The sequence below is a fragment of the Lepidothrix coronata genome, unplaced genomic scaffold (assembly GCF_001604755.1).
Source record: "Lepidothrix coronata isolate B3197 unplaced genomic scaffold, Lepidothrix_coronata-1.0 Scaffold124, whole genome shotgun sequence".
NCBI lineage: Eukaryota > Metazoa > Chordata > Aves > Passeriformes > Pipridae > Lepidothrix > Lepidothrix coronata.
Window position 1 is genome coordinate 3,305,930 of NW_016690304.1, and position 23,272 is coordinate 3,329,201.

At 40.6% G+C, this 23,272-nt stretch overlaps 1 protein-coding gene across 11 annotated transcripts in view; it reads left to right on the forward strand.

Annotated features, from left to right (window-relative positions):
- The window catches only part of CTNNA3 (catenin alpha 3), a 438,877-nt gene extending 432,195 nt beyond the window's left edge, over window positions 1-6,682 (forward strand). For all 11 annotated transcript variants that reach the window (XM_017826101.1, XM_017826103.1, XM_017826104.1 and 8 more), the window contains one exon: window positions 4,616-6,682. In XM_017826101.1, coding sequence (XP_017681590.1) covers window positions 4,616-4,903 — 288 coding nt within the window. In that variant the 3' untranslated portion in view covers window positions 4,904-6,682. The remainder of the gene's footprint in view (window positions 1-4,615) is intronic.
- The last annotated feature ends 16,590 nt before the right edge of the window (window positions 6,683-23,272 follow it).

Below are 23,272 nucleotides of genomic sequence, written 5' to 3' on the forward strand. Positions count from 1 at the left end.
GAATTTTAAGTTCAGGCTTCAAACGCTGACAAAAGAACTCTGTATTTCATATTCAGTTCTCAGCTCCCACCTGTACAAAAACCAAAAGTCTGGTTGAACTGCAAAAACAACTTGGGAGATGGTAAACAACCAACTGATAATCTGTTCTCAAATAGCAAAACCTTAGTTCCCTGTAAAGAAAACAAGAGCAGAGCAGTCGGGGTGTCCCAGCTGGGGCTCCAAACACTGGCACCGTACGTGTCCAGTGCTTTGTGAGGACTGTTTTGTGCAGTCCCTCACAGCTTTATTCCAGAAGGAAGGAATAAAGGCTGTCACTTCTTTATGGCAAAGAGGCAGCACCTGCAAATCTATGCGAAGAATGGGGGTGGGACACTGGCTTATTTAGGTGCTTTGGGAGTAGGGAAATTTTGTATTTAACTGCTACAGAAACGACTCCTGGTGACACGTGACAAGGCAAGCATTTCTTAGTGCACTGAACAGAAAATATTTCAACAGCAAAAGAGTTTCTTCAAATTCTAAGTCACAGTTCTCCTAATCACTCTGAATATTAAAAATAACTGACCATACCAGTTATTATACTGTTCAATATTTTATTACAGTAATGGATTGCTACTACTGCCAAGACATGAAATTATTTTACCAAAAATGAGAAAAATACAATGCATGTAAACAAATTGAAAATAAAGTTTAAAAATTACTTTTTCCCCCCCCTAAACTCCCTTTTCTTCAGCTTTATTACTCATTGGAGACTTTGCTTACTTGCATTCAGGACTCATTGCAGAGGAAGAATAAAAATGCTGGAGATGAGAGTTCATTTCAGCAGGAGGGTTGCCAGTAGGATTTTTGGTAGTGGTGGTGGGGTTTGGGTAAAAAAATATGATCAGGTCTATATCTTCTGTGTTTCACCCCAGTGTGATTCTATAATCACTCTTACAGAATCATTCTGTGTTTGTTTTGCAATGGAAAATAACAGGACAGGTGAGTAAAGATATGGCAAAGGATGTTTTTCCTAAAGCCTTTAATGAATTACTATCTTAACTGACAGAGTCAGACCTGTGAAATGTGGAGGCTGGAATGTTGCATCTCCATGGAAAATGCTGAAAGAGTAAAAGTGGAGTCAGGCAAAAATAAAACAGCTTTTCGTTTGGGGTTGTTTTGTTTGTTTTGCTACTGAATCTTTATGTACCACTTGCTGTGCATTGAGGAGTTTGCAGCTACATTTCTGTAAATGAAATGAATTTAAACGCTCAATGAATATTTTATCAGTCTTTCATTTATGCCAAGTTTCATTTCATCAATTTTCTTGGATATGAGACCTTGAAGAGCCTGCTGAATATCTGAGATAAAAGCATCCAAGCGAAGACAGCCCTTGAGTACATCAGTTTTACAGAAGAACAACAGGTTTCCACCAAATTCTATAATGCTACTGGCATTGAGGTATAAAACCAGCTGCTCTCTAGAGACAGAAAAAAAGATTCAATGTATGGCTTGATTCTTGTCATCCGTAGTACATGTCCAAGAACATCTTTTAAAAGCTTCTCCGAAATATTGGATGCTGTTAATATCCCCACCACCACCGCCACCGCCTTCCTGTTTAGAAGACAAGTGTGAGATGCATCCAGGAAGCTGAGGGGAAAATATGGGCAGTAGGATGCTGCAAATAATGTGGACAGAGCCTGAAGGGTAGCATTAACTGTAGTGTCTCACTGCCTACGCCAAGAGGAAAGTAAAATTAATGTGGATTGCTGCCTGTGCTGACATACACCACCTACACACCCACCCACTCCATCCCTGTGGTAGCTGCAGCACCCTAATTTAAACTGCACTCCCCTTATTTAAACATCCTTAGTGGTCTGTAGGTCATCTGCCCTTCAGCAGCTATTTCTTATATCTTTGGTTTAGGTATCTGCAAGCCTGTTTGTATCTCAGGGCATCTTTTGTAGAGCTTAAAGAGTTTGGTTCCTCTGGCATGACAAGTGGAACTCAGCCACCTCAGTTCAGTACAGTTGGGTTTGGAAGTCAGTCTTTGGAGCTTTAGCGTTTAAAATGCTGGACTTGGCAGGTGTCCACTCCCAGAGCCTGTGTCAGACTGTGAGGCTGACATTCCACATATTGGTTTCCTGTTATAACCTCATCAAAATTAGGGGCCCATGAAGTTTATTTGTTGTTTATAGTAGATATATATGATTATAGTTTAAGACATAAAAATTTCTTGATCACAGTGGTGGGGTGAGGGAGCTGTGGACTATTTCACAACCACAAGCATTTGGTTAAAGGACCCCCAGATGCCAGAACAAGGTGGTAACTGTTCAGTCTCCACAGGAGAGGAAAGGCCAAGTAAATTGTAATGCTCACCTGAAAGGATCCCATTTCATTATCCATGTTTCACAGTTACATTGAAGTCACAATAAAAAAACAGCTGAAGTTTTGTGATGACCTTTATCCTGCCTGGATGCTGCCATTTCTTCTAGAAGCCTTTTCCCTTCTATGCAAACAGATTTTTTTTTTCCCTACTCCTGGAGCAGCTTTCACTGGACCTGCCACTGACACCCCAGCCTATCTTGCTGCCCAGCCTCTCATTCTTGTCGTGTGCCTCTAATGCAGCTTTAAAAAGGTGGAACACTTACAGCCACTGACAAACTTCAAGGTGAAAAACTGCCTTTTAAGTCTACAATAGAACCAAAGCTATCTTTTCCTTTCACCCAGCAGCTTCACCTTGGTGTTACTATACTGCCAGTGCTAGAAAAGTGAGTGTGTACGTATTGACTGTTTAGGGAGGCAAAAAGATTATTCAAAGCTTTTAAGAAGCTGTGAAGACTATAGTGTTGTCAGCTGTTAATTAATAAAAAAATTTTGTGTGTGTATGCATGGGTGTGTCTGTTATAATTAATCCTCTTGTTAGCAGGAAAGAAAGAAGTTCATGTGAACTTTTGTCTCTCTCCTTCTCATCAAGTAAATTTATTGTGACAGTATTCAGCAGTGTGAAATTTGGCCAGGACTTGAGTTCATCTGCCACAGAGCTACTGCTACACCCCAGTCAGCACCCCTAGAAAAATGAATGTGCTGGGAACTGCAGACTTGTCAGGAGTGTAAGGATAGGGCCTGTGAGCAGAAACCTTACTGACAGCCTGGAAGTTTGTAAAATGTTAGGTTTAAAGGCAGTATTTGAAATTAGGCTTGGGGGTCAGCATGTGCTTTGAACTTCATGTCAAATGGTTTCATAGGAGCTGTGCTGTCCTACCAAGCTGAGCTGAGTGGCTTCCCTAATTCAGTTTATAACCCACAACCCCCACAATGTGATGGCCACACACTGCCCTGCACAGATCACAGGTCTCTTATAAACTGTCCTCCACGCTGCAACAAGGAGTGAACTTTAGCAGCCATCTGGTAAATTTAACACCTTTTCTTGGAGCACAGAGGTAATTTCAGTTTGCCATCACACATAGGTGTGCATTCAACCAGGCCTCTAACTGTTTTAACTGTGAGGTGGGGTGGGAGTAGCAAGGGGTAATTTTTTTTTGGCACTTCCAGAGAGGAGCAGTGTTGTGTTAACTGGAGGGTTTTCCTGTGATTCCAAATTGCAACTGAATCCAGACACTTGGCTGTATTTTTTATTTCTGCCTTATTTGCATTTGTGTTACACAACCAACATGTGTTCCTAAGTGTTACCCAAAGACAATGAAGACAGACAATAACACACTCCAGTTGAGAATGTGATCAATTCAATTGACCTGGCAAAGGGGAGAAGCCCTTTAACCTTTCCTAATGACTCAGTTTGCAAAGCTGTGTTGCCAAAGGCTGTGGGCTTGGGCTGGATGGCAAAGCACAAACTCATGGCCCTTTAGAGAACTGGCCTCAGTGCTTTTACAGACGGCAAATGCTTCAACAAATGGGATGTTTAGAAGGTGAATTGTAGGCTCTCCATTTATATAGATTAGTCCTGCTATTTTTAACATCAAACCACAGAGAGCTTCCTCAGTGTTACTGTTTTGTGTTTCCATGAGTACTGATGGAAAATACCTTTGGTGTACCTCTTGCATGCCTGTGTTGTGTGCTGCTGAAGGTGGTAGCAGTGATGGGGATTAGCTTGTTCTACATTCTGCCTCTTAGGTTGGCACTCTGTGAGCAGCTGGAGAGGCCACACAGTCACTGTGATTTCTGTGTGCTATCCTGCTCTTAATTACCCCTACAGCTCTTGGCTGCTGACTTGGCTCCTGACAAATCCAGGCACTTTGTAGTATCCCAGCATTGCTCATGAGCATGTGTGGAAGTAATGGGGCAGATTTTCACAGCTCTTCTTTGAATTGGTTTCATTAACCACCAGTAGTAATTGCAGTGAAACTCTGTGGACAAGCATCATGAATTCACATTAAAAACCAAGAAAACTATTAACCTTGTCTACAGAAGCCTTCATATTCCACCAGCACAAATTTCTGTATATCACTTTAAATCTGAGCGGGGGAACATGGATATAGTGATCAAACACACCAAGGGAAAGTAAGGAAATTAGGATTTAGTATGGTAGCCTTATTTTTCAAGTGTTGTTTATTCCTGCTGATGCTGTGATTAAAAGCACACCGATTTCCCAGGCTGATGTGTCCTTTCCTTGTTACAGTTGGACAGCGTCACTTCGCTAATTCAGGCCGCTAAAAATCTAATGAATGCTGTGGTGCAGACAGTGAAGATGTCCTATATTGCATCCACAAAGATTATCAAGATTCAGAGTCCCACTGGCCCACGACATCCAGTTGTCATGTGGAGAATGAAGGCTCCAGAGAAGAAGCCCCTCATTAAAAGAGAGAAGCCAGAAGAAATCTATGCTGCTGTCAGAAAAGGTTCTGCAAAGAAGAGAATCCATCCTGTTCAAGTCATGAGTGAATTTAGAGGTAGAGAAATAGTCTAATATTTTGCCACTTTGTGTGTTCCTATCTTGAATTGCTGATGATTTTTCATCTTTTCCTCCACTTATTTAATAATTATATATGTTAATGTTTTGCTTTTCTCTAATTCTGTAAGATAACACTTGCTTAAATTATTTGAAAATGCTGTTGGATTAATTAGAAGCACACAGTTGAAAAAAAAAAAGACAAACAAAAGCCATTTTCTTGCAGTGACAAACTCATGTTTTTGCACTGGCCTGTTTTCAACAGAGCACTTTTAGTGATGCACTTTGGGACTGTGCTGTAGCTGGAAAGGAGGAAGCAATGTGCCAACATGCCCAGAATCATACTGCATTCATGAGGCTTTAGGTGTTCCTGTGCCAGGGATGAGTGTGGCCACTACTAAACAGTATGTATTTTATGACATACAGCTTTTTAAACACGGTGCCACAGGGCCAGATCCTTGCTCAGCATCATTACACCATGATCAAGTCATGATTTGATTCCATGAACTGAGAGTCTGGGCCCTAAACTGGGGTCTACACTGAAACATCTAAAGACATCCCCTTGGCTAAGGCCCAGCCTTGGAAATGTAAGTCTGAAAATGTTTGATGAAACACACAAAGTATTATAACAATGTGGATGTACTAATGTAATAAAAAAAGCACTGACTGCAACACAGCAATAATGACAGCTCTTTAAAAGGCCTTAGGAAGCATTAACATGGATCTGTGTTCTGCTCCCTGTGAGCCCTAAGAAATCTGCTGGCTGTTGTATTGGGTAGTTCAGATAAATCAGACATTAACAACAAAACTTTGCTAATTGCTGCACAAAAGAACAAACATGAAATGAGATCAGTGTGTGAAATACACATCTTGAATCTTATGAATGGTGAGATTTTTGCAAGGTAACTGTAGGGATTTAAGCTACTTTTCTTATGACAGTAGAGTCCTAAATGCAGGACTGTGCTGGTAAGTGACCTGCTGAATGGCTGCACTCTTGTCTCAAACTACATAATGAAGGTAAAAGCTGTTAGTCCAGACCTCTGCAACTTAAGAGAAATATAATGTTTCTAAATCCATTTGAATCTGAAATCCACTTGGACAATTTTTTTTTGAAGAATCTAACTTGCCTTCCCTGCCATGTCATGAAGTTCTCCCAGGCTACCCTTGTTACTCAGAATGAATTGCCTGGCAATTCAGTAAATCCCTTGCTATGGTTTTTTTGCATTTGCTAAGGTGAAAGGGCTCCCTCAAAGGCCAGAACTTCATGATGTGTCACTCACTGCCTTTGTGAGGCAGCTCCAGACTATGGGCTGCTGCTCCATGTCATTTATTACCATGCTTTGCACATCAGTGCCCTGACCTGGCACAGTGTGGGCAGCAAAAATAACCATAAATGGTGCCTTTCCTCTTGGGGGCTGCTCTGTTTCTAAGCTCAGGATGGTGGGGCAGTACAGTTTCTAGGCTGTTAATTAAGGAACTCCATGAAACCTCTAGTGCTCATGAATTAAAAATTTTCTAGATGATGATTCCACCTTCCCAAACTTTGCTGTCTGTTAAATGAAACCAAAGGAGAAGTTTGAAAGAAAATCACCTCTTGCCAACTAAAGTTCCCTCCAGTGTGTTTGCATGAAGATCTTAGTAATATGTATTGGGCTTTGCTAATACTCTTAGGGTGACAGAGCCAGCAGGTGTTACTGTCTTTAAACCCTCATGTCTGTCAGGATACAGGTCACCTTGATACCAAACATTTGTAACTAATGCCTTGTTATTGTATTATTAATAAAAAAGCACATGCACCACTGATCAAAGGTCTTTACTCTTGTGGGATTTTTTTTTCCAATGTGTCTTATCTTTGGTCTCCAAAACCCAGTTCAGAAGCCTGTCAGGTTTGCTAATAGGAGCACCAGCCTTCCAGCACACCACATGTACTCTATTAGTCTGCTTTAAGTGAGAGTTTTTCTAGCATTAGTATCACTAAAGCACACTTTATTGCTTAATTTAATGCTCCTTCCTGCAATGCAACTTTTCTCCTGGCCATACTCAGTCGCCAGTTTGATCTCAACATAGGAATATATTAGGCAAAAAAACCCCACCTCTAAATGAACACAAAAATTAAAAAAACACTGCTGGTTTTGGAGAAGAGACAAAAGAGTGATAAGTTAATTATATCCAGGCTTTTTCTCTTGGGTAAAGTTCAATACCAAATGAAAACATAAAGTTTATTCTTGGCTAAGGAGGCAGAGGGATAAGAAGTCCTGGAGCTGTAAAAAGCCCAGTGTATGAGCTTGTTACCCACTCAGTGAAGCAGGGAACCACCACTTCCCTGCCACTACTGGTAATTCTGAAGGGGGATGTACTGCTCAGTAAGTTTTATTCAAAAGCAGCTAGTCAATTCATCCTGCAACCTACTCATTCCTTCCTAGCCCCAGGTTCCAGAGCGTAGCTTTTCACTCTGTTGTTCCTGCCTTGGCTCTGTGTTTGTCCGTGGTGTATCAGCCTTGAAAATTCTGCTCTCAGCTGCAGCTTTGAGAGGCTTTCCCACCTCAGCAGCTCGGATTATTTCATTAGCCTGCTTTGGTCTCTCACCATTACCACATTATGAAGTAATGATGGATCATTGAAGGCAATTTGATATAAAAAATTTCGCTAGAGCACTAAAAAATGAGACAGACTGTTGTTGTTGAAGCACATTAGTACAAGAGGACACACTCACGTCATTTCCACGAATCTCAAAGCTGATGAATTTTTTATTTTCTTTTTAATAAACAGCTTAGTTGTGTCACTCTGCTCTTATTACTGCTGTTCTCGCTTCCTTTAGTATTTAGCAATTCTAATCTGCAAACAACAGCTTCTGACATTGCAGACTGTGCTGAGCATAGCTCAATACTTCATTATTGCCTCAACTTAGTGAGCCATTCCTGGTGCATAAGGGAAACTGGCTGGGCTTTGAAGGGAAGGTGCACTCACACCAATGTACTTTTCCCCCCAAATTAACTTTGGTACCACTTAGGAAGCCCTAAAGCTGCATCTCTACCGAAGAACACAACCAAGCAGCTTAGGGTCATGATGTTTTAACAGGGTTTTTACAGGCCTGCATCTCTTTTTGAAAGGTGGTTTGTGTTCTTTTTTTTTTTTTTTTCTGCGAGTCCACAATTGAAGCATTTGAGAAAAAGTGAACAATAACAAAAGCAGTCATCTGAAATTGTCCAATAGAGACAATTTAAGAGCCTATCAGTAGGATAATTAAATAATAATTGAAGATCAAGCAAATGATGCTATGCACTTCATTTTTGGTTTCCCTGGGAGATCATTAGAACTGGCTTACTCTTTCTCCTAAGGTGGTTACTGGGCTTGGTTTTTTGCAGAACTAATTCTTAAAGGGAAGAAAATACACCAGCACTGTTGATTAAAAAGTCATGGATTTTGTTTGTGTTGCTTCACTGAAAAATATCACCTTTCAAATAATAAACTACAATTTTGTGGAAACTCTTTTTGGCATAAAGAAAAAGAAAATACACCCAAAGCAGAAATGGCAAACAAACCATGAAAATGCTTTAAAGCCTCTGTTGTCTGTGTTCAACAGGAGAAATGTGCTGCTATTGTACAAGGAACTGAAAGCTGAGGGACCAATTTTTGACTTCAGCATACAAGCAATAGTTAAGATGAAAGCTTGCACTTCAAGTGGTGTATCTAGCAATTTTATGTTTAAGGAGTTTTTACAGGATAGGAAATATTCATGTTGTACTTCCTGATGATGAAAACAACCATGTTTCAGCAGGATGGACACTTCAGAGATGCCTTGTCGTGCAGGATGATGTTTCCTCTGGACTCTCAAGTCTTTTATCAGCCTGGCCATTTTACAGCCATTGACTTTTCTGCTGTGATTCTCTGTTTTCACAGAAGACAGCAAATGACTCAAAAGCAGCCGAAAACAGTCTGGCAGCTCATGAGCTGTGGGGCAGCCTGGCTTTCTGGCACTGCTCTCTCCGGGAGGCAGGATGTTAAAGGAGCTGGTGCTAAGTGCTCCAGCAGGCCTGCTGGTATGTGCTTGGGCTGCTGAGTTCCCAGAGCTCCCTCATTAGATGGAAACAGGATAGGAAATGACTCCCAATCTTCCAAAATGCAGAACAGAGTACCATGCCCAACCAGCCAGCATGGTACTCTGTTCTGAGCTGAGAGGATGGGAGAAAGGAAGAAAACTAAGGTTTTTGGTGGGTTTTTTTAGCTTCTCTGATGCAGAAGCTAAAATCATTCAAAGGAACGATTTGTCCAGGAAAGCAGAAATTCTCCGGAGCGAAGGCTTTACAAGGAGCAAGGAGAAGGCTCTTCTATGCTTTCCATTCCCTCTACAAACCCAATTTAGTCCTCTCTTTTCTCTGTCCTAAACTTGCTCCTAAGTGCAGCTGAGCTAAATATAAATTTTGCATTATCCACCCAGATGTTACCTTACAGAAACTGATGCACACACTGCAAACCTTCCTAAGAGCAAGTTGCAGTTATTATTTTATATTACTTACTTTTTTTTGAGGTACTAAGGACCTCACCCCCAGCAAGCTGCAAAACCCAAACCCTCACTGAGGTCTCTCAGAGCTTGACCAAGCAGCAACCAGGAGAAACAGGGAGTTAACAATTTCCACTGCTTCTTGTGCAAATATTGGGTGCAAAAATGTTGCATGGTTTGCACCATATTCCTCTGCTCAGCAGTGACTGTTTCACAGCCATGGCTAAGCCCTCTTCTAAAGGAAAGGAAATGGCCCTGCAGATGGAACATTCTGTGTAGATATTATCTAGTCACACAAATATTCAAACTGTCTTGGCAGGTTTTCTCTTTAAGCACCAGCAGCTGAAGCCCTACACATTTGGGAGGTGGCTGCTTTCCCAGCTTTCTGTATTTTGCCCCTTACGGTCAGGTGTGGGAATGGATTTGCTTGGACTAACACCTTCTATAAGTGTTCATCATCTGACACACCGTACCGACACGGTGCAGACTCTGTGTCCTTCAGAGAAGCCAGAGCTCATATGATGTTCAGGAATTTAATTGAGAGTGGGTCCTCAATGGCTCCACAGAGGTGCTTGGCTGGCTGGTATGAAAGATTAGCCAAAAAAAAAAATCAATTCCCCACAGCATTATTTGTACCCACCTGTCCTGTTCCCTTCTGATCCACCTTTTAGTTTCCCTCTATCCTATTCTCATATCACTGTGATATCTGTGCTGTCCCTCAGCATTAACTTCCTGTCTTCTGTCCTGGACTCTGCAATTTTTTTAACAGCATGAAAGTTTTCAGCACCTTCACCCCCATCACCCAAGATCCCATTTCACTATTTCTTCTTCTCAAAACACTACAACAGAAGAACAAGGACAAATGGTGTGTGGCCAGCTCGGCAGCCAGTTAAATCAGCACAGCTATTCTGAGTTCAGTGGGAAAATATCCCCTTGACAGTAGTTACTGTAGTCCTTCTTCTGCAGCAGCTCTCTAAAAATGTTGTCCCTCATTCAGACGGGCTAAAACTGATCCATCACCTTGAAGTTTGCTTTTGAACAGGTAACAAGCACACCACCAGTAAAGAGATATGCTCCCCAAAAGAAAATATGTCTTCCTTGCCCTTTCCTCTTGCTGCATTTTTAGCAACTTTTCTTTATTTAGGCATGTCAGGGCCAACTTTAAAATACCAACATACAAAATATGAAGGTTATTAATACAGCACTCCAAAGGGCAAACAGCTTATTGGTAGTGTGAGCTATTGAGTCACATGGGTGGGGGTGGCACATCCCCCAGCACTCTGTTATCATCCTGCCTGCGCTGAAGACTCTATTAATTTTCTGCATCACCAGCAGCTGAGCACCAAAACTGACGGCCAATAATACATGAGTCCACTGCAAGCAAAATATATGACAAACAAACCTTCCCATCACCTCCTAAAATATTAACAGCAGAATAGAACAGATAGAAAATACACAACAAAAGAAGGAATACAAAGAAAATTGTTCCTGAGTGTAAGAGCCCTTACAATATTGTTTTTCATTAACACAGTATTACCACTCCCAAGCAGCTCTCTTTTTCACTGCTAAGTGGATTGTTAGAGTCTGAATGTGCTAAAATAAATTCATATGCTTTTATTTTCCAAGGTAGAGAGCAGAGAATGTGAGCAGCTCTTCCTGTGTTTTTGCTTAAGGTACTTATCACATGGAATACATCCTCCACTTGTGACGGGCATTAAGAGATGTGTGTCATTCTGCAAAGGGTTTTCTGCCAATTAATTCTGGCTGGCTACTTATTGGGTAAAACAGTATGTCTCTTTTGTTAACAAAAGCATGTTCAGCCACATTTTAAATGGAACAATTTGCGAGAGGTTTTTTTATATAGCCCCTTTTCTGGCCAAATCTTAATTCCTCATCCAGAAACTTTATACCCTGCTACTTTTTCCTTAAAAGTAGCAGGGTATAAAGTCCTCCTTTTCATCTAAAGAGGACTGGTTATCCAAACACATTTAGCTATGAGACCCACACTTTGGCATCAAATTTGTCACCAAGTATCTAAACGTTCCAAAGCTTATTTCCAATGAAGACTGAAAAAGGCACTCGAGACTTAAAGACTACACTTTTGGAGTACTAATTAAATCTTATTATCATTGGTATTTGACTTTAATATAAGCAGACTTCACAAAAACTCAAAAGGAATATTCTGCCTAGACAATGGATACAGACTTAGTTAAGCAGGCATCGTGCCAAGTTACTGGATAACATATGGTAGACTTCTCACTTCTTTGTTGGTTTGATTTTTTTTTTTTAACAGACTCATGCAGTTTGTTGTAATGAAAAAAGGAATTAGACACTTCAGATGTATTATTCCCTCCAACATGCAAACTTTAGGTGAAATGTTAGGTAGGTGTAAGTAAACCTTCTTCACCTTCCAACATGTAATACCTCATTTCATCACAGCGAGCCTGAGCGATGAATCCCACTGAGAAGAACTCTCCTGGGTCTGCCAGCACTGCAAACAATATAATTAAACCTGTGCTTAAATGATCTGTTCAGCAGGCCTGGCCTGAAGACTGTGTGTAAGTGCTTTGCTGAATCAAGGCCACGCTGCAAAGGCATGTTTAGGTAACAACTTGTCCCAGGAATCAGCAGTTACCAAGAGAAACATCCATTACCCGCAAGTTATAGGGGTCAGTACAGAAAATGTGTCAAAATAAAGTGGGATCTTATGACTGAGATTTCACTCCTGGTGAGCAATCTCACCAGAGTGGGAAGCTCTGCTACTTTACATGTTGGGTATAAATTTAAAGAGAGGAAATTTAGGTTAGATATTAGGAAGAAATATTTTGCTGTGAGAGCGGTGAGACAGGGATCAGGCCCAACCCTGGCAGTGTTCAAAGCCAGGCTGGATAAGGCCTTGAACAACCCAGTGGGAGGGGTCCCTACCATGGCAGGGGGGTTGGGACTAGATGATCTTTAAGGTCCATTCCAACCCTTTAACATTGTGTGATTCTACGTGGACAATACAAATTTCATACACAAATAAAGTAAATACAAACAGAGGAAGACCACATGCACACTATTTGCCCTTGATCTGGTTGCCTTAATGCTTAGCTGATCTTTGCCCTGACCTGACAGAAAAATAACTCTTTCTCTATCATTTAACTTATTTATATAATGATATAATTTACTTATTTATTATATACTTTATATCTATTAGAATACACATTAGTAATGCATTCATACTATAATACATTCATAAAATATGAATAACATATTTATGTAATTATGTAATATTTAGCTATTGACAAACAAAATTGGTTAAAATTCATAGCCAGGATTATCAGAAGTATGTGAATGTAACCTCAGTTTTCTGACAGGAAAAAAAATGCAACTTATGGCAAAAGAATAGCAACTACACCTAGTCAGTCAGAAAGTAAACTGGAACTTAAACCCACAGTACTTAAAGACAACACAGAAGAAATATGTCTACAAACCTTTGAAGAGTTTGAATAGAATATTCATATTTAGTAAAATATAAAAAAATGAAACAAGACAACCTTCTGGCTGATGATGAACTCTAATTCCACTGTAGTCATCTTTGCCTAACTGCAAATGTTACACAAGCCAATGCAATTTCAAGACAAGGAGTTGTTATGAAAACGAGAGTGACTAAGATGCTTAACACCAGACTGGCGACCCGTCACTAGTGGGCTTCCACAAGGCTCCATTTTGGCTTCATCAGTGACTTGGATGCAGGACTGGAAGGGACACTGAGCAAGTCTGCAGATGACACAAAACTGGGGGGAGCTGTTGACTCCCTCGAGGGCAGGGAGGCCCCACAGAGAGACCTGGACAGATCCCAGAACTGGGCAATCACCAACCAGAGGAAGCTCAACAAGGGAAGTGCCGGATTCTGCACCTGGGATGGGCCAACCCTGGATGGATGGACAGACTGGGGAATGGGAGGCTGGAAAGCAGTGCCAGGAAAGGGCCCTGGGGGTCCTGGTTGATGGCCAGTTGTCCATGAGTCAGCAGTGCCCTGGCAGCCGGGAGGGCCAACCCTGTCCTGGGGGGCATCGGGCAAAGCATCGCCGGCTGGGCCAGGGAGGGGATTGTCCTGCTCTGCTCTGACCTGGGGAGGCCTCACCTGCAACATTGGGGCAGTTTTGGGCACAGGTAGTATATAAGAAAGATATTAAGACATTAGAGAGTGTATAAAGGTGGACAATGAAGATGGTGAAGGGCCTGGAGGGGAAGCCATATGAGGAGCAGCTGAGGGCACTTGGTGTGTTCAGCTGGAGAAGATGAGGCTGAGGGGAGACCTCACTGCAGTTGCAACTTCCCGGTGAGGGGATGAGGAGGAGCAGGTACTGAGCTCTGCTCTGTGGGGACCAGTGACAGGATCTGAGGGAATGGCCTGAAGTTGTGTCAGAGGAGGTTTAGGTTGGATATTACAAAGAGGGTCCAGCCTAGAGGGTGGTTGGGCACTGGAACGGGCTCCCCAGGGCAGGGGTCACGGCACCAAGTGACAGAGTTCAAGAGGCATTTGGATGATACTCCCAGGCACATGCTGTGACTCTTGGGAATGGTCCTGTGCAGGGCTAAGGGTTGAACTCCATGATCCTTTTGGGTCTCTTCCAACTCAGCATATTCTGTGACTCCATGACTTCTCCCAGCATCCTGTCCCCCGACTATTCTTCCTTATTTTCCTCCCGGAAGAACCTCTTGTTCTCAGGGCTCTGGAAGGAATACAGCCTGTACAAATGTACTAACATTTCAGCAAGTTTATCCATTCAAGATGTTTCATCTGAAACAGTTACTATGAATTAAAACCAAAATCTTGGCTAAAAATAGAGTGTAGGCAACCTTGTCACTGGAATGACATTCGAGACTCAAAACTGCCAAACTATTCTGTGTTCACTCCTCTTGTCCCAGACATTCTATATTCTATTTTGCCTTTTCAGCTTGTATGTAAGACAGTGCCTATCACTGGATATTCCTAGATATAGTTCTCAGAATAAAATGGGTTCAGCTTCTTATCAAAACAGAAGTTTGTTTTTTTGGAAATTCAGTCCCTAACCAGACTCAGGATCAGTAAGACCCCTTGGAGCTGGGTATGTAATGACATAACATGAAAACAATGGAATTACAAACCAGAAGTAAAATCAGCGTTTCCCAAGGATGTAAAGTGCTATTTTCCTCCAGAAATGCCTCTGAAAAAACCCATCTCTGTATGGAGTCTCCTACATGAGCCCACCTTGTACTCAGCGTTTCGAGGCCACCAATTAACAGCACAGAGTAAAGATTTTGAAAGTAACCACCAATCTCCTTCCTAAATTCACTTTAACTGAATTGCTCTGTAAAGAAGGGATTCAAGGGACACATTGCTTTTTCACTGAGGAAAAAGGCAGTGTTAGGACTGTCACATCCTTAAGTACTGGATAAAAAGTACCCTAATGAGCAAACCTGCCAGAAGCAGGTGAGCTGGGACAGCAGTCAGATCACTTTGGTCTGCTTTTAGTACTGCTGTTATTTATACAGCTCCAATATTTACCTGAATCCTCTCCCTGCCTCTGGAGTGAAAGGTCTTTCTCCCTCTTGTCAACTCCATATGATCCTGCCCTGCTCATGCCCTCCTGCTTTTCTAACCTGGCAGAAGCAGGTAGATGTAAACTCCCCATATTTCTTCAAGAGATCTTTTTTCCCTTACAAATAGGTCTCCATAAATAAATAAAAGATCCACTGACCGGCTTCAGCCTAATTTTAATCATTCACAGCACAGCCTTCCCGGCAGTAAGACTCCAACTTTTGTTTTTTTACTGAAGTGGCAAGCTGTTTTGGCAAGCTGTGTTAATTGCCCACTGGAAAGCCTAAAGATTCTGATATCTAAAGGGAGGATAAAAGAGGGATTAGCAGCAAAATAATAAAGAATTAAAGCAGCACATACAGAAGACCTTACAAAACACTCAGAACCTTAGACTGCAAAGAGGGCAGGCTCCACTTGCAAAGTCAACAAACTAACTGCAGTGGCCAAAAACTTCTCTCCCTCTGATCTGTAATTTGGCAACAGCAATCCCTTGTTTAGAAAAAGGTTATTGTCTTTAATCTCCCATCCCTAAACTTGTGTGCTCTGAGAACAGATGGCAAACCACATGTCAGAAAACAAAAGAAGAATTTTAGAAAGAGAGGATAAAAATAAGATTTCTCCTTTAAAAATAGGAATTCTTCACTGGACCCCTGAAGCCACTGCACTGCAACCCCTTGTTAGATAAGCTAACGCAACAGGGTCTCAAAGGAACCTGAGAGTTACAGCAACAAAGGGGATAATAAGAAATTTCTAAAAGATCTCGGCCACCTCTCTGTCAGTGCTTACTTCTGTAGCTGTATCTGAGTTTCAGTATTCTGTGATCACTGAAGTTTAACTCTTCCCAGAAGCAGAGTGACCATCAGATTTTTACTTTTGTTTGGTTGGTTGGTTTGGTTTTTGGTTTGGTTTTTAATTATTATTATTATTTTTATTTTTAAAATTATTTTTTATTTCATTCCTTCTGCCTCTCTGAGGGAGCCACTTCATTTCTCTCTTAGTCAGATAGGTAAGGATGTAAGAGATATGCAACACTGCAGGGCAGTTCTAAGAAACACCTGGCATAGGAAAAGGGCCATTGCCTATTGCTCTTCATCACAATGCCAATAGGATGTAGGCAATCCTCCCAAGATCTCCCGTGCCAAGCAAACAACTGTGAGCAGATCCCACTTGTTTCCTGAGAAGAAGGGAAAGTCCTTCCTCTAGCATATTTGGTAGTCTTACCATGTTTCTCTAACACATGTTAAGGAAGACTTAAAGGAGCTTTCAAAATGTTAGTGCCTGCCTGAAGTGAGCAGGAGAAGGGAGATGACTGGAAGAGTGTCTCCTCCTGCAGCTCGGGAGTGGTCTGTGAGCTTCCACCCAGCCTCCCACTCCTGCCCAACTGACCTCATGCTGCTCCAGTTTCCAGGAGCAGGAAGGCACCCGAGGGGACTGTGTTCCCAGCTTTCAGAACAGCAGGCACACCAAAACAGCTTTGTATTATGTCACAGGAATAGAATAATTGGGTAGGAACGGGACAACTGTGGACATTTTGTTGCAGGAGAGAAAAATATGGACATAACAAGGATCCCTACTAAATGCATGGCAGCAAAACAAAGCCAGGATTTGTGTACTCTGTCTCAAAATCAAGATAATTTTACTGCATGTTTTGTTGGGCCACATAAGCAGCAGGCCATGTCTTGCCTCCTAAGGTGTAGTGTGCATTATTCCAACAGAGGAACGGATTAGGAACAGCTAGACTGGAAGTATATTGGAACTGTGTGAACTCCTGCAAACATTTAAATTGTTTTGATGGTGACAAATTACTCTAGTATGAATTTATACAAAGTACAGACAAGAATGACTGACTTGGATAAGTCTTTTGCACACAAGACTTTATCTGGACTGATAATATCAGCTTCTCTAATTTTGTTATATTTTACTGAAACATGATGGCAACATTTGAAGACTTAGATAAATTAATTATCTAACCCAGTTGAACTTTCTTCTTCCAATTATTTGCTAGATTGAGAGACTGGATTTTTATAATAGAATTGGACATAATGAAGTTTGCAAAATAAGAAATTGAAATGAACTAAACCCATTGATTTTTCCTCTAAAGATGGATTTTCTCCTGACATCCCTTTCACTTTTTCCACTATCTTTGCAGGATCACTTAGTACCATATTCAGAAAGCACCTGGCATCTCCAAAGCAAAAGAAATTGATTTTTGTGCTAACATTGCAGTACGGTAGAAGAACTACGAATTTTATTCAGCCTATTCTGTTTAATACTGTTGGAGGAGGGAGACATTGGAATAAATGAGTCCTTGTCTGTCTGTTCTGCCCACATGCACTTATTTTCATGTTAACAAGACTATACAAAGAATAACCAGATCTGTGTTAGATTTTATGCCTAATTTTTAATATGAACACAATTTATGTAAGTTTTATTCTGTAGCAAGGTTTTTCCCATTAAGCTCCTTATTTTTTGTCCAGAAAATGAGGTATAATTTGACACTCTTGTCTCATTTTTATTTTTACATATGACCTTAGGAAAGCCACTTGGCCTTTCTGAGATTTATTATAAGGGAACACAAGTGATGTGATTATAAAATGTATATAATTGATTTCTGTAAAGTCATTAAAATTAAATTTAAAGAGTAAAGCAAAAATAGTAATTTTGACATTGCAACCATTTGTGCGGGATATTGTTACTCCATACGTCTGCACCTTAAATTATTTTTTCTCTCTCTCTTTAGGAATATATAGGCTATATATATATATATAAGAACTATATATAGTTCCTCATGAAAGTAAACAGTCACTCCACCATTGCTGGGATGCCTTAACTGCTGTAACTAAGTATTAGGAAATTATAATATCACCATGCTCATTTTTCCAACTGTCTCCGAAGTTAAATGAACTTTATTCAATACATTGTTTCACACACATACAAAAACCAAAATGAAGCCATGGAGAACATATTTCAGCTGAAAACCAGCCACATATAAACCAAAAGTTCAGATGAAATCCCTCATAAGATGACAGAAGGTAAGGCAAAAGGAATGTGCCTTAATGTGACCTGGCAGGTCCTCATTCTCTGATGATTCACTGATGGCTGGACAACAAATGAGATGTTCTTGCAGTAAAGAATAAATTCTGAGCAGTATAGAATAGACTGCAATAAAAAAAATGAAACTCTTGCCTGTTTTGAGGGAGAAGAAGCAGAACAAGATGGCAAGAATTCAAAGTACTTAGTGTTTAGAAAGAGCTTTGAATTTGCTTGTTAAACATACTGAGGAAACGCCCTGTTGGTTAAAGATTCCATACCTTCAGCACTACAATTAGCAAACAAAGTATTCAGCAACACCAAAGCTGGAATTGAAAAGGCACTGCAACATAAGAAAGATTGAATTAAGATTAGAAAAAGCAGGTTTCTTAATATCATAAAGAAATTAATTAATAAATTTAAAAAAAAAGACTTTGCAAGTCATACATAGATAAATGTATGGAAGAAACTTCTCTATGATATTGCAAACTTAAAATGTCTTTGGGCAACTTGTGATTTGCTTCATCAAGGTAAATTCTTAGTGAAAGCATCTGGAGTTTTGCTGCATTGTGAAGCAGAGGAAAAGTACATGACTCATCTCTGATAATTAAAATATATGCAAAATATTTTTAAAAGGGAAGAGTTGAATTCTCTCAGTGAGAAGAAAGGTAGGATACACATGACAGTATGTGAGGGCTGTTAAATTAAGCTGTAAGAAGAAGAGCTATTTTAGCTTCCAGGGACATCCAAGATCTTGGGTACCTGCCAGTTGTGTAACATTTGGTATTTTTGTGAATGAAGTGGATACACTGAAGGCTAACCAATTGCATGACAATCAGAAAACAAAAGAGCAAAATACAAAGTTGCCTTTAAAAAATCATGGTGCCAGTGCTTACAATGCTATTGTGCCCCATGGAGAACATTGCTGAATGTGTGCTGGTCCAACTGCTTTGAAAGACTTGTTAAGGAAGTCCTGTGCCTTTGGTCTTGAAGAGACCAAACAGTGAGTGACAACTGGCATCCTGTTAATATTCAATATTAATATGGTTGCCCCTATCTATTGAAGTAGCTGTAGCCAACTTATGTTATATTGAAGAATAAAATATATCTACCATGCCTGTTCTAATGGTCAGTATTTTAGAAATTCTGGCTTAAAACAGAACTAAGCATTCCCACTGCTGTCCTAAGAGTTGGACAGACAGTGTCTGAGGAGGCAGACTGCTGATGAAAATAATGTTGCTTTTTTGAAAAACTGTAAACCACTCATATTATTAACAAGTTATAAAAAGATGATGTCCTGTTGTCTCTTAAGTTTATACAAACCCATAAATCCTTTAATATATCTTTTACAGATGGTGAGAAAGAGGCCGAGAGTTTCTTATAAATAAAATTATACAACACTTTATCTGTTGTAAGCAGTCTTGATTTAATCCCATAATAGCAACTGAGGTTGTGAAAAAGCTTTGTATAATATATTAACTTACTGATTCTCAGCTGTTAAGATTTTTAAACATATCCCCTCCTTTTTTTCTCCAACTTAGTTATTCCTGAGACATTTTCTTGACTCCAATGCTTCAATTTTCAGCTGTCATCTTCAAGATTTATTTTTATTGAGATTAATATGAAAATGTCTCCGTGCTGGCTATTTTTTAATGACTCTTCCTCAAGTAGCCTTTCTCCTTACCAGTCTTACTTGGTTTCAATGTTACCTCTCCTGATTACTTTTCTCCCTCTTTCTCAGTGTCAGCATTATTAATTATGAACTTTGGAAATTTTAGTAATTGTCATATGCAACAAAGCCATATAAACGATGATAAATTTGTGTCTCCAGAAGCACTTGCTTTACCTTATCTGGCTGATAAACCTAAATCCTGAGAGAAATAAGGAGTTATGATGGAACATGCACTCCTTTTTAAAGTGCAAGAGTCATTTTTATTGAGCTAACCTATATGAAAATTACTTTGAAGCGTATTTTGCCCATAATACAGTCTAAGATAATTCCAGTTAGCCTTTGAGCTCTACATTAAATGGAAATTTCAGAAACATAAAACTTTCAAACTACCTATACTTAAATCAGCAAAAAGACAAAGAATGACTTAGAAAATTTGAAGGTTGAGAAGACACAGGGGGAGGGGAGAGAGTGCACGTATAAATACACAGAGAGCAGCAGTTTTTACAGCAGAAATAGTTATTTCAAAGTCAAGATATGTTTCTGATTGTAGTATTACTTGAATACAGCTCTGACTTACTACTTCAATGCACACACCTTGCGAAGTCTAATTACTAATCCGTTTTCACAGTTTTACCATTCTTTTCTATTCAAATCCGTCCAAATCTTTCTCCAACAGAATGTGGCTTTCAGTGGGCGAATGGAAGGCAATTTAAGGGGATATTTTCTGCAGACAGAGCTGTACAGAAGTGACTGATGCTGCACGAACATTAGAAGCACTTGCAGGCCAAAGTCTTTCAAGAGGTGAATAAGATGAATAGCCCTAGATGGAGTGGATGGGAAAAAAACAGACGTAGATAAATATAGTCATATTCATTTCATTCAAAATGTGAGTGTCCTGAGTAGACACACAACACCTCAAACTCTCCAGTGTAGGATATTTCTGCTCAGTGCAGCAGAAATGTGAGATTTCCACATCCTGACTCGCACTGAGCTTACCCTCGGAGATGGCAGGGTTCTTTGCCACCCTTTGCCTGCTGGCAACAGTAAAGCTAAAACAAAATTTAAAGCCTGATCAGATGTGTAATGAGTACTTAACTACTGAAATTTCAGTGGAAATGATCCCCTCTGCAAGAAAACCTTAACAGCTATGGAGAGTTTTGCACAAGACACTTGAATGGCAGAATTGGATGGCTAGATAGTTTGCCTGACCTTCTTCACAAGTCATCTGCTGAACTTCACTGACAATTCCTCCATCAAAACTGTAACTTCTGGTTAAGCTGATTCAAAAGACACACCCTCTGCTCCCCTCGGTGAGGAAGTAGTTTGGATGGGGCTGGAAGGAATGCTGGAGAAAGCTGTCTTTATCATCAAGGACTAAAGATTCTTGGTAATTCCTGTCCTACCCACGCATTTCTAACCTTTGAAATCTATCCTGCTTGTATTGCTGGTACTTCTTGCAAACTGCTACACACCTCACCTTTTCTGCCAGATTTTGTTATATAGATCAGGCATTTACACTATAAAAAATTATACATATTATCAGATATCAACTAAAAGACAAGTTTCTTGTATAATAGGTGCTCATGGTCTCTCCGGTTCCAGTTCCTCTAGTTCTTCTACACACTTTTACAGAGTGTTTTAGATGTGAAATATTTCTGTGATATATCTTGATACAGGACCAATAGCAGACTGAACAGGAGGTTTAAATCACCTCTCTCCCATCTAACCTTGCTTACAGCCAGGAGCTGGTCAGTGGTAAAACTGTTGTGAGGACTTTTCTGTTCTTAAACAAAGCCCCAAGCAAGGACACGATTCTTTCATTCGCTATTTCCTTTTGTAAGGAATAGTACTATATGGTACTGCCTTTGTCACTGCAGCAGAGCCAGCACCACTCTGCAATGAAAAGGACAAGTAGGTCACAGCTCTTCAAGCTGTTGTTCCAGATTTAGACGTCTGTCTCGGTCACCACTTCTTGAAGTCTCTTTGTAACCCAAATCCACTCGGAATTCACTTTGAAAACTCAAATCAAAGCCGAGTGCACAGGGCAGTGCAGAGAGGCCATGGCAGTGCAGATGGGTACCCCTGCACAGCGCAGTGCCCACGTGCTCGTGGTGTGCTGTGCCTGTGCTCACACCTTCTGCCTCTCGGGAGGGCTCAGGGGCTGCAGCGAACACCAGCCTGACACAGCCAGCCCCAGCTCCTCTGCAGCATGGGCTGCAGGGATCTTCACTGCCAAATCAAAGCCCTGTTTGCCTCAGACAACCAACTCCACATGTACATGCTCCCTAGCACCATTTATAAGCAATTACTCAAAATCTTGTTATTAATTTACATTGAAGATATTTTAAAAAATATTGTTTTTCCTCAAGTTTTTACAGTAATTGATCATTTTACTTTGATGCACAAGAGATCTAGGAATTCTCTCCTAGAATAAAAAGACAAAACTTTCTGATCAATGTCTGTCTATGTATAGATAATCATCATCATCAAATAGCTTGGACAGAATGCAGGAAATAGGACAGAATAAGGAAAGAGTAAAATATTCCTAAAGTATTCAAATATGTTGTCTTTAACTCCTGGATGTTGAGGTCTAAAAAAAGTTGGATAAATTGTCTTGACTGCAAAGAATTGGTGCACTGGGTTTGCATGACAAGGTTTGAGTGGCAGGGTGGCTTCTGTGAGAAGCTGCTGGAAGCTTCCCCCATCTCCGACGGAGCCAATGCTGGCCAGCTTTGGGATGGATCCACTGCTGGCCGAGGCTGTGCCCGTCAGTGACAGTGGTAGTGCCTCTGTGATAAAGCAGTTAAGAAGAGGAAGAAGAAAACTACACAAAAGCAGAGGGAAGAGAGGAGTGAGAATGGTATTTGATGACCTCCTGAACCAGCAGTTCTGTTTTGTGAAGCAGAAAATTAACTTTTCTCTTCTTTACAGTGGAGAAGCCGATGTGTGTCTCATATTCACGCTAGACTGTCCTGACATACAAGTAGCAGAAAATGTGAAAATAGTGTGCCCAAGCAGCTAGAACAGCAGAACACAGTTTTCCAACAGAATCTATATCAGAAATGTCTCACACGTTCTGATTCTTATTCATACTGAGATATCTTTAAATTGCTTCAGGAGTGCCAAGAGCTGACCCATGGCTGAAGGTGTAATTCATACTCTTTGGTAGGAGCACCCAGCTCCTGCCCTGGGATTCCCACTGAGAGGAAGTTCTTCATCTTCAGAACCCTGACAGTGGGTTTTTCAGATCATGCTGCTTTGAAGGATTGGCCTAATGTTTTTTCTTACTGCTATTGTTAGTGCTTCTCTAGATCCTGAATCTTCATGGTCAGACTCAAAATCTTTTATTAAAATAGGGTAAAATACTGGATCAGCACACAGTGATGTTTGTGTGGAATAGGTTTTCCTGGGATTCTTCCTATAACCATACTGTCAACCTGCCCAAAAACTTAAGTTATCTCTCCTGATGCACGTTATTCATCTCCTCCTGCAATTTAGGTTGGAAAACCAGGAAGTGAATAGTATCTTGGACCCTGGAATATGGACTTGCCAGGTGTAGTGTGTGTCAAATGAAAGACATAGGGTTACCTGTAAGATTTATTCCAACTCACCGTG